Below are 12,014 nucleotides of genomic sequence, written 5' to 3'. Positions count from 1 at the left end.
CCATGATGTGCATTAATGGTGTAAGGAATAGCGGATGAGTCCAGAAGCAATCATCCTTTTCAGGCATCCTTTCAACAGCCCCCCCACCCCACCCCCTCCACCTAGGTCTGCCTCTCCCTCCCGCCAATCAGGCCTAGTTTTGAGTTTCATCTCCTGGGAGCCTCTCTGCCTCCTAACAAGCAGAGCTGGAGGCAGGAGGTGCCTCAGGGCGGGGGAGGTGGGGAGATGTGGGGGAGTCCGACCCCTCCCTTCGTGCCCTCAGGAGCTGTGTGACCCCAGGGCCCCCAGTCCCTCTCGAGGCCTCTTCAGTGGAGGAATAAAGATGCTAGACTAGCCCATCCAGTTTGTCGGAAAAGGGCTTTAAAAACAAACACAACGGAAGCCACTTTTCCTTTATGTCCCTGGGGAGCAGGGGCTCAGAGAGGCAGGTGGGTCACCAGCCCATGGAGACAGAGATGTAGCCAGTCCATTTCTGGTGGGCGTGGGAAATGCTGGTGAAACGGGCCAGAGGAAGCAACCAGCTGCCACAGGAGGGGGTTGGTTTTCCAGACTCCTGACCAGCTTTGGGGGCTGACCCAGGTGGAAGGGACAGGCCCAGGCCAGCACCAGCCAAGAACTAGTGGCAGGGGAGCCGGTGGCAGGAGGCCGGGCCTGTCCACGTCCCGACCATGCTGACCTGGAGCCCATCGTGTCCCCTGGGTGTGGGTGATGTGAGGGGCAGCCCAAGACATCTTTCACTGGCAGCAACCTGCATGCTGCTGTCAGGTTTGGGTGTGGAGGCTGAGAACCAGGGTTTCCCTCTGTCTAGGCTGAGCCCATGGTTTGCAATTGTAGCCCGACAGCCAGATCATCCCTTGTGTGGTTTCTATGGAGCCAGACGGCACTGAAAGACAAATGCTAAAGTGTGAACCCAACCACGGAGGGCAGGCTCAGCGGGGCAGGGTGGCTTCCTCAGAGAAGCAAAATGAAGCCAGCAGGAGGGGGCAGGCGCCAGGCCACGTGCCCTAGGGGCTGGAGTCAGACAACTCAGGGGTAACACTGGGCATCAGAACCCAGGGTAGCAGGAGGCCTAAGCTAGGGGGCTACAGGAACCAGCAGGGTGACACAGTCACTCAGACCTGGCGTAGTGTCTCCCTCTCTAAACTGCTGATACAGGAGCCTGGTCACTCTTGGATAGAGCCATGCTGGGCGCTCTGGGGGAGCTGGGAAACATCCCCTGGCCGCACCCACTCGGTGACAGGAGCACCCCCAGCCGTGACAACCACAGATGTCCCCAGACATTGCCCAGTGTTCCCTCGGGGCACAGTCCCCACCGGAGGACCCCTGTGCCTTCTGCTAACTGGACCCAGACAGGGTGCGGTGACGCCCAGGAAACCACCACCGAGACGTTTTGTTAAAAGTCAGAAGTGTTTTGTCTTGTTTTAATATCTCATCAGCTTTACAGGGTTACAATTGTCTTAAATATTTCTGAAATTTAAATACAATCTGCACAATAATGTTATAAAATGTAAACTTTCAGTGTTCTTTTAAATTTCAAAATCACACCTCCCCCCCCCCCTTTTTTTGGTCTTTTGCCCCCACCCCGCTAATACCTGAATGTTCTGTAGAACTGACATCCTTACCAGCTGCCCCGCCGGCCACAGTGACTGACAGGCGGGGCCCGGCCAGAGGTAGAGTAGTTTATAACTTTTTAAAAAGTTTTTTTCCTTTAACCTGAGTTCCGGCGTGGTCCCCACGCCATCGGACAAACCCCAGAGAAACTGAAATTTCACATGTCAGGAATGAAAGGCTGAATTCATTCGTGTTTGCCAAGAAAAAAATGCACAAGCAAGCAAGAGAAAAACGATAGAAGTGGGCAAAAGTCATAAAAGCAAAAAAAGTGACTGTACAAATGCACAACTATTAAAAACTAACTCTGCTGCCCAACGCCTCTGCCCGCCCCTTGCCCGACAGCTACACAGCCCTGTGGCCAGTTTAGGGGTCACAAGGAAGATCTAGAAGCAGCCGGTAACAAACATCTCCAGAGCAGTTAGGTTAGCCCCTGAGCCCCTCTTGACCCTGAGTTTGGGACTCCTACCTGCTCTGTGCAGCTAAGCCCCACCCGTTCCAGAATGAACAGTGCACAAGCAAGCCGCTGACAGAGATGGCTGTCCCGTCCCCACCCAGTTTGCATAAAGGGGTGCTGAGCTGCACCCCAGAACCCTCACCAACAGGAGGTTGCCCTGAGCTGGGATTGGCAGAGGGGACTTGAGGCAGAGGCCACAGCACTACCCAGCCTGGAGCTTCCCCTCATCTTCCCACCTCTCCCCCTGCGCACGGCTCCCCCAGGGCTGTCCCCCCACACCCTGGCCCCCTACAATCACCATGAACAATAGGCATGCCCTGAGTTAGATCTGGGGGCTATATCACCCACAAGACACGACGCCCAACACTCGCAGGCAGACAGACAGACAGACACACACACACACACACACACACACACACACACACACACTCATGCGACCAGAGACAGCACCCAGGCAGACTCTCAGGTGGACACGCCCACGACGCAGGTGGGAGGGGACGGGTACTGGTACATGCTGAAACCCTGAGCCAGCCAAGGAGGGCAGGCTGAGAGGGGTTTTGGCATCAAGAGTCAGACCCGAGGTAGAAATAACCAGGCAGCAGACACCCCCATGGGGGCCCCGCGTGACTCCAGGGGGTCAGGTCAGGGGAGAAGAGAGAAGGAGCATCTGGTATCGCTGCTCTTGGGCAAAAAGGTCCCCCCCCACAGTGATTGTACTGCTGCAGTAAGAAACGGGGAGGAGACTCTTGCATAAGGACAAACAGAGGAAACCCCACCTGCCTGCAGCCACCACTGCCCTGGGAGGTGGAGGGTGTCCTCGACCCTGAGACATACCAACGAAAGGGGCTCTCCCCAAGGACACCACAGCTTCACACCCAAGCAAGCCCGGACTGGTGGGGGGGTCAGGATGCTCTCCCCTTCAAGGTCCCCAAGGCCACAAGATGACCCTGGGCCAGGGATCACTGGATCAGGACTCTGGGAGGCTACCAGATGGGGCACTGCCATTTTTGGCATCGTTAGGCCAGGCCAGGCCAGGCCATGCCAGGCCAGGATCCCAGGGCCCAATGAGAGTTTCCAGGCAAACTCAGTGCATGACAGGAAAGGGCGCCAAGTTGTGGGAGGCACCATTTCAGTCAAGGGCAGGGTGGCCAAGGAAGTCCCCGAACCGCCTGGGCTTTGGACGGAGGGTGCTGCCTCATGGTGAAGACCATCCCCCACCCAGCCCTCTGCTGATGACCACCTTCTGACCTGGGGTAAGTGGTCACGCTGGGAGTGGGTGCACCTTCCCATGGGCCTCTATTTAGTTCCTTTAGTTACAGCAGATGTGGCCTTGCAAGGGGCCAAGAGAGAATGAAGGGACAAAGTGAAGGAGATGGGAAGGGGTGGGGTGTTCAGGATGACATGGCCTCAAAAACCTCAATCCGAGCGAAGCCTGGCTCACCCCAGTCCCCGAATATCCCTACCTCTTTAAACGCAGCCCTTTCAAAAGCGTTGGTGGTCTAGTGGTGAGCACAGGTGCCTTCCAATGCAGCCCTTTCGGCCCTGCCGGGGCGGCTCGGTGGCTGAGCGTCGAGCCAGGACCCAGGAGGTCAGATTCCCAATCAGGGCACATGCCTGGGTTGTGGGCTCAATCTCTAGCAGGGAGTGTGCAGGAGGCAGCCAGTCGATGAGTCTCTCTCATTGATGTTTCTCTCCCTCCGCCTTCCCTTCTTTCTTTGAAATCAATAAAAACATATTAAACAAACAAACAAAAAGCAGCCCTTCCAGGTAAGAGAGAGTCCCCAGGCCATAGTCATCCCTGAGTCAGGAGCCTGAGGGCTATGACAGCACATCCCCTCCCAGGCCGTGGCCCTTGATCCAGCACTTTCTTTCTATTTAAGACTTCCGGATCCCTGACAGGGAGCACGCACGGCACAAGGAGAGAAAGCATCGAGCGTCTTGGTCTGCCATTCAGCATTTACATTCCCAGTTCCCCCTGGGCTTGCCCCCGCATGGACCCCACTCCTGCCCGGCCCTCAGCACCTGAGTTCATGACCTTCTCTGGCTCTAGCCCAGGGATACAGTGTCCTGTGCCTGCTAGCTGCCTACCGCAGCACAGAAAATGCACACATGAACCCGATTCAGTCATGGGAAAGTTTTAAAGGATATTCCTTTTTTTTCCTTTTTGCTTTTTTTAAGTCCCGTTTCCCTGAATGAACACAAATATATAGAGATATATATCCTTTTCCTAAGGTTTGATTCCTCCCCCAAGAATAAAATAGAACATTTACAAAACAAAACCCCCCAAACCTCTTAAAAACCCTATAGAGCTTGAATATCACTATTTCTTTAAAAAATAATAATAATAATAAAAAGTTCCCAAAAGCAACAAGAAAAAAATTCAACTGATCTTGGCTCAGGGGTTTCATTCAAAACAACGAACTGGGTGTGATGAGTGGATGAGTGTGTGATGAACAGGAACAAAAGTAAAAAAAAAAAAAAAAACAGACAAAAATGAAAACACACAGTGCAGGGATATATGAGGTAAACAGGATCTGGCCTTACATTGCAACTGGTCCAAACCAGACACCAGACACCAGTCCGAATCGGCCCGCCAGGGCTGCAGGAAAGCCCTGGGGAGTATTTGCCGCTCTCTTTCCTGATTTCCTTAGCTGTTCTTACAATTCACTTCTCTGAATGTCTGAAACCTGAGTAATTCAAGTGTTCCTTGGTTTTCCCCTGTTTTATTAAATTTTCTTTATATATATGTATATATTTTTTTCTTCTATTTTTGGTGTTAGCTGTGGCTCCTTTGTGGATATTTCCCCTCCCCACCCGTATCTTCCACCACCCCGGCCCTGCCCGGCCCACCTTTCCACACCCTGCCCAGTCTGACCAGCTCCTGGGTGGGGGGCGGCGGGTGGGGAGTGGTGCAGTTAAGGCAATGAATTATTTGAGGTAGAAGACGTCGGGGGTGCGGATAACCCCGCTGGCCCGGCCTGGCTGCCCGCGCTGCTGCTGGTCCCACTGTTTCCTCCCCGGCTGCTGCCACCACCGCCTTTGCTGGGAGCTGAGGATGGCGTGGAGGCTGGTGGCTGAGCAAACAGCACTCCTAATGCAAGGACAGGAGGAGAGACGTCATGGAGAGTTAAAACATTATGTGACAGGTGCAAGGGGCTCCCCAAGCAATGACTCCCTGCAAAGTCCACCCATGGACCCACCAGGACCCCCACCACCTCATCTTAGTCTGCTTCCTGTGGGGGTCTTTGCGTGGCAACCCAGCTGTTTTGTGTCCCTAGCACCACCTGGTGGCCTCATGAGCAACTGGCCTGACTACATTTTGTTTTTACAAGGAACTTTGAAACACCACTTGTACAGTTCACCATGAACACAGGTGTTAGAGAGGCAGAAATTCCTGGCACAGTTTAAAATCCAAATATAACTTTTAATCCCCAAAACTTAACCACTAAAAGCCTACTATTGACCAGGAGACTTACTGATAACATAAGCAGTTATAAACACATATTTTGATTTTTTTCTTTTTAAATTGATTTTAAACAGGAAGGGAGAGGGAGAGAGATAGAAACATCAATGATGAGAGAGAATCATTGATCAGCTGCCTCCTGCGTGCCCCCTACTGGGGATGGAGCCTGCAACTGGGGCATGTGCTCTTGACTGGAATTGAACCTGGGACCCGTTGGTCCACAGGCTGATGCTCTATCCACTGAGCAAAACCAGCTAGGGCTGAACACATACTTTATATTATATGTCTTATATACTGAATTCTTATAATAAAGTAAGCTAAAGAAAAGGAAATGTTAAGAAAATCATCAGAGCCCTAGCCAGTTTGGCTCAGTGGATAGAGCATCAGCCTGTGGACCAACGGGTCCCAGGTTCAATTCCAGTCAAGAACATATGCTCAGGTTGCGGGCTCAATCCCCAGTAGGGGGCATGCAGGAGGCAGCCGATCAATGATTCTTTCTCATCATTGATGTTTCTCTCTCTCCTTCTCCCCTCCTCTCTGAAATCAATTAAAAAAAAATATATATATATGAAAATCATCAGGGTCTTGCCAGTGTGGTTCAGTGGTTGAGTGCTGACCCAGGAAGCAACAGGTTGCCGGTTCAATTCCCTGTTCAATTCACATGCCTGGAGTTGCGGGCTCGATCCCCAGAAGGCAGCCAATCGATGGTCCTCTCTCATGGATGTTTCTATCTCTCTATCCCTCTCCCTTCCTCTCTCTCTCTCCCTAAAAAAAATAAATAAATAAAATAAATTAAAAGAAAAAAAAAAGAAAATCACCAAGAAAATACATTTCCTAGCCCTAGCTGGTTTGGCTCAGTGGATAGAGCATTGGACTGCGGACTGGAAGGTCCAGGTTCGATTCCGATCAAGGGCACATGCCTGGGTTGCCGGCTCAATCCTCAGTAGGGGGCGAGCAGGAGGCAGGTGATCAATGATACTCTCTCATCATTGATGTTTCTATCTCTCCCTCTCCCTTCCTCTCTGAAACCAATAAAAATATATTTAAAAAAAGAAAATACATTTCCAGTATTTATTGAAAAAAAAAATGCATGTATAAGTGGACCCCCGCAGCCCAAACCCGCAGCCCAAACCCTTGTTGTTCCAGGGTAACTGTATTTTTGAGCACTTATTATGTGCTAAGCCCCATGCTAAGTGCTCATTATGTGCTGAGAACTGTGCCAAATACTCACTATGTGCTGAGCACTGTGCTAAGGATACTACACTGATTATATACTCAGGTCTCCAAGGGAAGGAAGAACTTTGCTCACTCTAATGGCTGGACTCATGCAGGCCAAACCCGGAGGGTGCCCAGGACTCCTAAATTAACCCGGGAGTGAAGCTGTCAAGGTGTTACCTGTATACATAATTCCGTTAATCTCCACTGACATGCTAATACTATTGCTGCCATTGGTGCTGGTCAAGTTTGCAGCCGAGTCCTGGCGGCTCTCAGAGGCTGTGGGAAGAAGAAAAGCCACCATTTGGAATCACAAACTCATCGGTGCAATGATCCTTTTCACATCTATCCATCCCCACTGGGCTTTAAGCTTCACAAAGCTGCGGACTGTATCTGCCACCAGCACACACAGGACATAATAAATATGGAATAAGAATGTATTTGTCTGACATTGGCTTTTATCATGATTGTAATTCTTAAGCGATGTTGCACACCCAAGTCATGTCATTCTTTTTAACAGTCACAAAGTCTTCCAGACGTGACTCACTCATTCCTCACTGATGGACATACACATCGCTTCAAGGCCTGTTACAACATCATGCAAATGACTGCCATGAACAAACTTGTCTAGACAGGTATCCCCTGCTTTCTGAAAATTCACACTATACCACTTGGAAAGGCTTCATAGGAATTCCTACTTCCAGAGAGCAGAGACACCCGCGTTTCCTTGAGCACCTGCTTGGTATCGACTGATTCTGCTGTAGATACCAAGCAGATGACCGATCACATTTTCTCTTTTTCAGAGATTGCCAAATTGTCACCTATTTACACTCCCACCAGCAGGACCCATTTCCTCACATCCTGAGCAACAGTTGATATTGTCAAACTCTGATGGGTGAAAGCGGTGCCTCCTTGTTAACGTGCAGATCCCCATCTGGATGGAGCCGAACAGCTTTTCTTTCCCATCCTTACAAGGGGACATGTGTTTGTTGATTTTAGAGAAGGCGAAGGGAGAGGGGGAGAGAGAAACATTGATGAGAGAGAGAAACATCGATGTGAGAGAGAAACATCGATCGGTTGGACCAGAAATCGAACCTGCAACCTTTTGTTGCACAGGACGACACTCTAACCAACTGAGCCACACCGCCAGGGAATTTACTAGTCACAACTGCCTATTTTTCCCTATCGATTTGTTTGCCTTTTTTTCTTATTGATTTGTAGGCATTTTTTTACAAAGGTTGGCTCCAAGACCCTTATTTTATAGTTACACATGCAGAGAGCATGGAGGGTCTGGGTGGTGGGTTGATACCTTGGCTGTTGATACGAATGCTCATGGGCAGCTGGGCTGTCATAGCCAGGAAGTTCTGCTGTAGCGCTCGCTGCATGAGCCGTTGCTGCTCATCCGCCACCAGGGCCATCTTCTTTTCCGGAGGCTCCCCAGACTCCAGCTTCTCCCGAAGCTGCTCCAGGGCGGCTGCCTGGGCGGCCACGGCTGCCTGGGCTGCTGCTGCTTGCACTGCTACTGCCTGGGCTGCCACCACGGGGTGGCCCGCCAGGGAGACTGGCAGGCGACCGGGGACTGTGATGGGGATGGCCGAATCCTCCTCTAGACAGGAGAGAAGAGGAGTTGGTGGCCAAAAGGGAAGTGAGGTGGCTTGGCTCAGCCTTCCACCCACACAAGAATGAGCATTCTCTTGAATACCTCCACTGATGGAATGCTCACTCCCTCTCTGAGGGAAGTAATTTTTAAAGTTTATTTATTTAATCCTCACCCAAGGACATGCTTAGAGAGAGGAAGGGAGAGAGAAACACTGATGTGAGGATCGAACCCACAACCCAGGTATGTACCCTGAACAGGATTGAACTGCCACCCTTTTTCCCCTCATTGATCCCTTCCACTCTGCCCCCGCCCTTTCCAGGCCTTCACCACACTATTGTCTGTGTTCATGGGTTATACATATACGCATATAAATTAATTGGTTAATCTCTCCCCCACCAATCCCTCCGCCACCTTGGAATCGAACTGCCACTTTTTGGCGTACGGGACCAGGCTCTAACCACTGAGACACCCGGTGGCCTGGGCAGTAACTAGGTTTCTGAATAGACACAAGTGCTATAAAACACTTTCTAAAGCAGATGATCATACGGGTGATAACACTACTAGTTATATACTAGTATTATAATAGTATTTAGCATCAGTACTATGTAGATACTATAATAGCATATAACATATTATATAATACTAGTCATAACAACAAGGCTCAGAACATGTCTAAAGCACTTCCATCTCAAACAGGAACCATCTCAAAGGGCCATTTCAACAACCCCCAGTCTACTCTTATCTCCAGATGAGGAAACTAAGGCTCAAAGAGGACTCATAACTTTCCCAAGGCCACAGAGCTGGAGAAAGGCTGAGCTGGGATTCGAACTCAGGCAGCCCAACTCCAAACCAGCTCCTAACCATTCCCCGCTTCTGTGGTTAAAACAAATGTCCCCGTCTTTCCCATCCACTAGGACCACTAGGTTCCACTAGGACCTGCTGTCTCTTCTTCCCCCTACTCTCTCTGCTGTCTGTTGTTTCCAGGCTCTCTCATGATTCCCCTTTTATGTTTATTTTATTTTTTAAGCCTTTTTATTTTATTTTATTTTATTTTATTTTTTTTAAGCCTTTTTTATTTTTAAAAAAATATTTTTATTGATTTTTTTACAGAGAGGAAGGGAAAGGGATAGAGAGTTAGAAACATCGATGAGAAATATTGATCAACTGCCTCCTGCACGCCCCCTACTGGGGATCGAGCCTGCAACCAAGGTACATGCCCTCGACGGGAATCGAACCCGGGATCTTTCAGTCCATGGCTCGACACTCTATCCACTGAGCCAAACCGGTCAGGGCATGACTCCCCTTTTATCTTATCTGCTACCATCTTCCCGAGCTCCAGCATGAGACCTGGTCCACATGGATGCTTAATAACCTTTAACAGGAGACACAGTTGAAACTCCCCAAAGCCAGGAGGGTAAACCAAGGCCCACAGAATACTGAGTGACCAATATGAGCAAGACCTAACTTTTCAGGGCCTTGTGGGGATTGCCTCAGAGCCTTGGGCCACTCCCAGGAAGTGGGGGGTCACAGCCTGTGTGGTAGAGGAAAAATAAGAACCCAGACATGCAAACCGGCCAGCACGAGTCCATACTGCCACATGTGCTATCTGTGCTCTATATTAGGAAGGATTCCAGGCTCAGGGGGAGAGAAGACTGTGATTGACTGGTGATGACTGCCATGGGTGCGAACTAGGAATGGGGGGCTGTTTGTCAGGCATCTGCAAACCTGGGCCTGTTGCATGCTGGGCATTTTATACACTGAAGGCTCCCAACAATTCTACAAATAGGCGGTAATTGTCTCCACTTTACTCATAAGGAAATCGAGCTCAGAAAGGGACACTGAGCTACCCAGGGGCACCTACCAATAGCTTCAGAGACGGTTAAGGGTCCATTTGATAGACCCATACTGTACTCTCAATGATGTCTGCCGGGGCAGAGTGCTGAGGAAGATTCTAAAGTTCAAAGGGAAAAGAATACAGTGATGAACTAACAACGTCTGTCATGGGCAAGGTGCTGAAAATAACTACGGTGATGAATAGTGTCAGCCACAGGCAGAAGACGGGGCCAGTGCTACAAGAAATGATTAGAAACGCATGCTCAATTAACAACTGCCTCATGTGGACTGGGAAAACGGAGAATCATTAGTAATGTCGGGGTGGGACACGTGTGCTTGATTTGTAATGTCTGCCTTGGCATAGAACTGAAGAAAAACTATTGATTAGTGGTGCTGCCATGGGCTCAGGATTAGTCATGTCTGCTTGCTGTGGGCATGGGATTTGAAAAATGTTGTTTAGTAATGTTTGCCGTGAGCACAGGTTTGCCACGCTCTTCCATGACAACTTTGGAGTGGATCCACCTGTTTACCCAGAGAGGGGAACGGTACCAGCCCCACAAGCCATACAACCTGAGCTGGGAGCAGCCCCCAGGCTCGTGCAGCCCCTTCCTTACCTTTCTTGATCTTGGGGGCTGGGGTGATGGAGCTGCCATTGGTGCTGGTGGCCAGGCCCAGGGAGGACACGGGCAGTTTGGGTGAGGAGAGCATGCTGTGGGCACCACCTGGTGAGTAGGCGAAGAGGGAGCCCCCAAAGCTCTGGCGCCGGCCCTCCCGCCGGTTGCTGTCAATGGCCGCCTGGAGCTCATTGGGGTTGCTGAGGCCGCGTTTCTCACACTCGTAGGGGTACAGGTACTTCATGTACCTATGGGAAGGGGAGAAGGGACAAGGTGGCACCTGGGACACCTCCCGTGACTCCCTGCGGCTCTTGGCATTCCCGCCGTGGCACCACTTCCCCGCCTCCATCGTGCATCGCTGCCAGGGAGTCGCTCGACAATGCTGAGCCAGGCTGACTGCTCCTGCTGTTCCCTATCTCAGTGCCTGTCCCCATGACTGCCTCCCACTAATCCTTCAATACTGAATTCCAGAACCTCAGAGCCAGGAACTTCCTTAAAGCCCCACCCCGAGGCTCTCAGGATCCCGACTCCTCACGAGGCCCGTGCCTCTGCGGTCCTTCCCGTCCCAGGCCCTCTGCGCGCAGCACTCACTGGGTCCGCAGGGTGAAGGCAGCGCTGGTGATGGATGTGGGCAGGTTGAGGCCCTTGGTGATCTCCCGCCACAGCTTCTTATTGATGACCTCCACCAGGCCGCCCTTTTCCGTCACCAGCACATACAGCATGAACAGGTCAAGCACCTGCTTTGCCATGATGGGGATCCGGTTCACGGGCGTCCCTGTAGGGGAGGGCCAGTGTGGGCGAGGGGGATGCTGCTGCCAGGGCCAGGGCCCCACAGGCAGCAGATGCCGAGTCTATGGTTCAGAGCAGGGTCTCCCCAGCCGTGTGGACATCAGGGTGGGTCACGCTCTGTGGGGACATCTGGACACTGTGGGAAGTTGAGCAGTATCCCTGGTGCCCACCCACTCGATGCCAGGAGCACCCCCGGTAATGACAACCATAGATATCCCTGGCATTGCCCAGTGTTTCCTGGGACAGATCGCCCAGGTGAGACCCATCCCTGCTCCAGGCCGTACTAAGGTAACAGCTCTGCCTCACTTTCTTTTTAAAGATTTCTTTTTATTGATTAAGGGCGAGGGAGACAGAGAGAAGCTCTGATGTGAGAGCAAGACATCGACTGGCTGCCTCCTGCTCGCCCCCTACCAGGAATTGAGCCTGTAACCTGGG

At 51.3% G+C, this 12,014-nt stretch overlaps 1 protein-coding gene across 4 annotated transcripts in view; it reads right to left on the bottom strand.

Moving 5' to 3' along the window:
* Positions 1 to 1,393: 1,393 nt before the first annotated feature.
* ARID3A (AT-rich interaction domain 3A) overlaps positions 1,394 to 12,014 on the bottom strand; it is a 40,706-nt gene continuing 30,085 nt past the window's right edge. For 3 of the 4 annotated variants that reach the window (XM_036314178.1, XM_036314179.1, XM_036314177.1), the window contains exons 5-9: positions 11,382 to 11,565; positions 10,791 to 11,038; positions 8,053 to 8,349; positions 6,924 to 7,022; positions 1,394 to 5,156 (exon numbers count right to left, since the gene is read on the bottom strand). In XM_036314178.1, coding sequence (XP_036170071.1) covers positions 4,981 to 5,156; positions 6,924 to 7,022; positions 8,053 to 8,349; positions 10,791 to 11,038; positions 11,382 to 11,565 — 1,004 coding nt within the window. In that variant the 3' untranslated portion in view covers positions 1,394 to 4,980. Of the gene's footprint in view, positions 5,157 to 6,923; positions 7,023 to 7,601; positions 7,711 to 8,052; positions 8,350 to 10,790; positions 11,039 to 11,381; positions 11,566 to 12,014 lie in introns of all 4 variants that reach the window. The other variant, XR_004968340.1, reaches the window with a different exon arrangement.

Source organism: Myotis myotis, unplaced genomic scaffold, assembly GCF_014108235.1.
Source record: "Myotis myotis isolate mMyoMyo1 unplaced genomic scaffold, mMyoMyo1.p scaffold_m19_p_6, whole genome shotgun sequence".
NCBI classification, from domain to species: Eukaryota; Metazoa; Chordata; class Mammalia; order Chiroptera; family Vespertilionidae; genus Myotis; species Myotis myotis.
The sequence above is the reverse complement of the archived record's forward strand: the minus strand, read 5'-3'. Positions and strand labels throughout refer to the sequence as shown.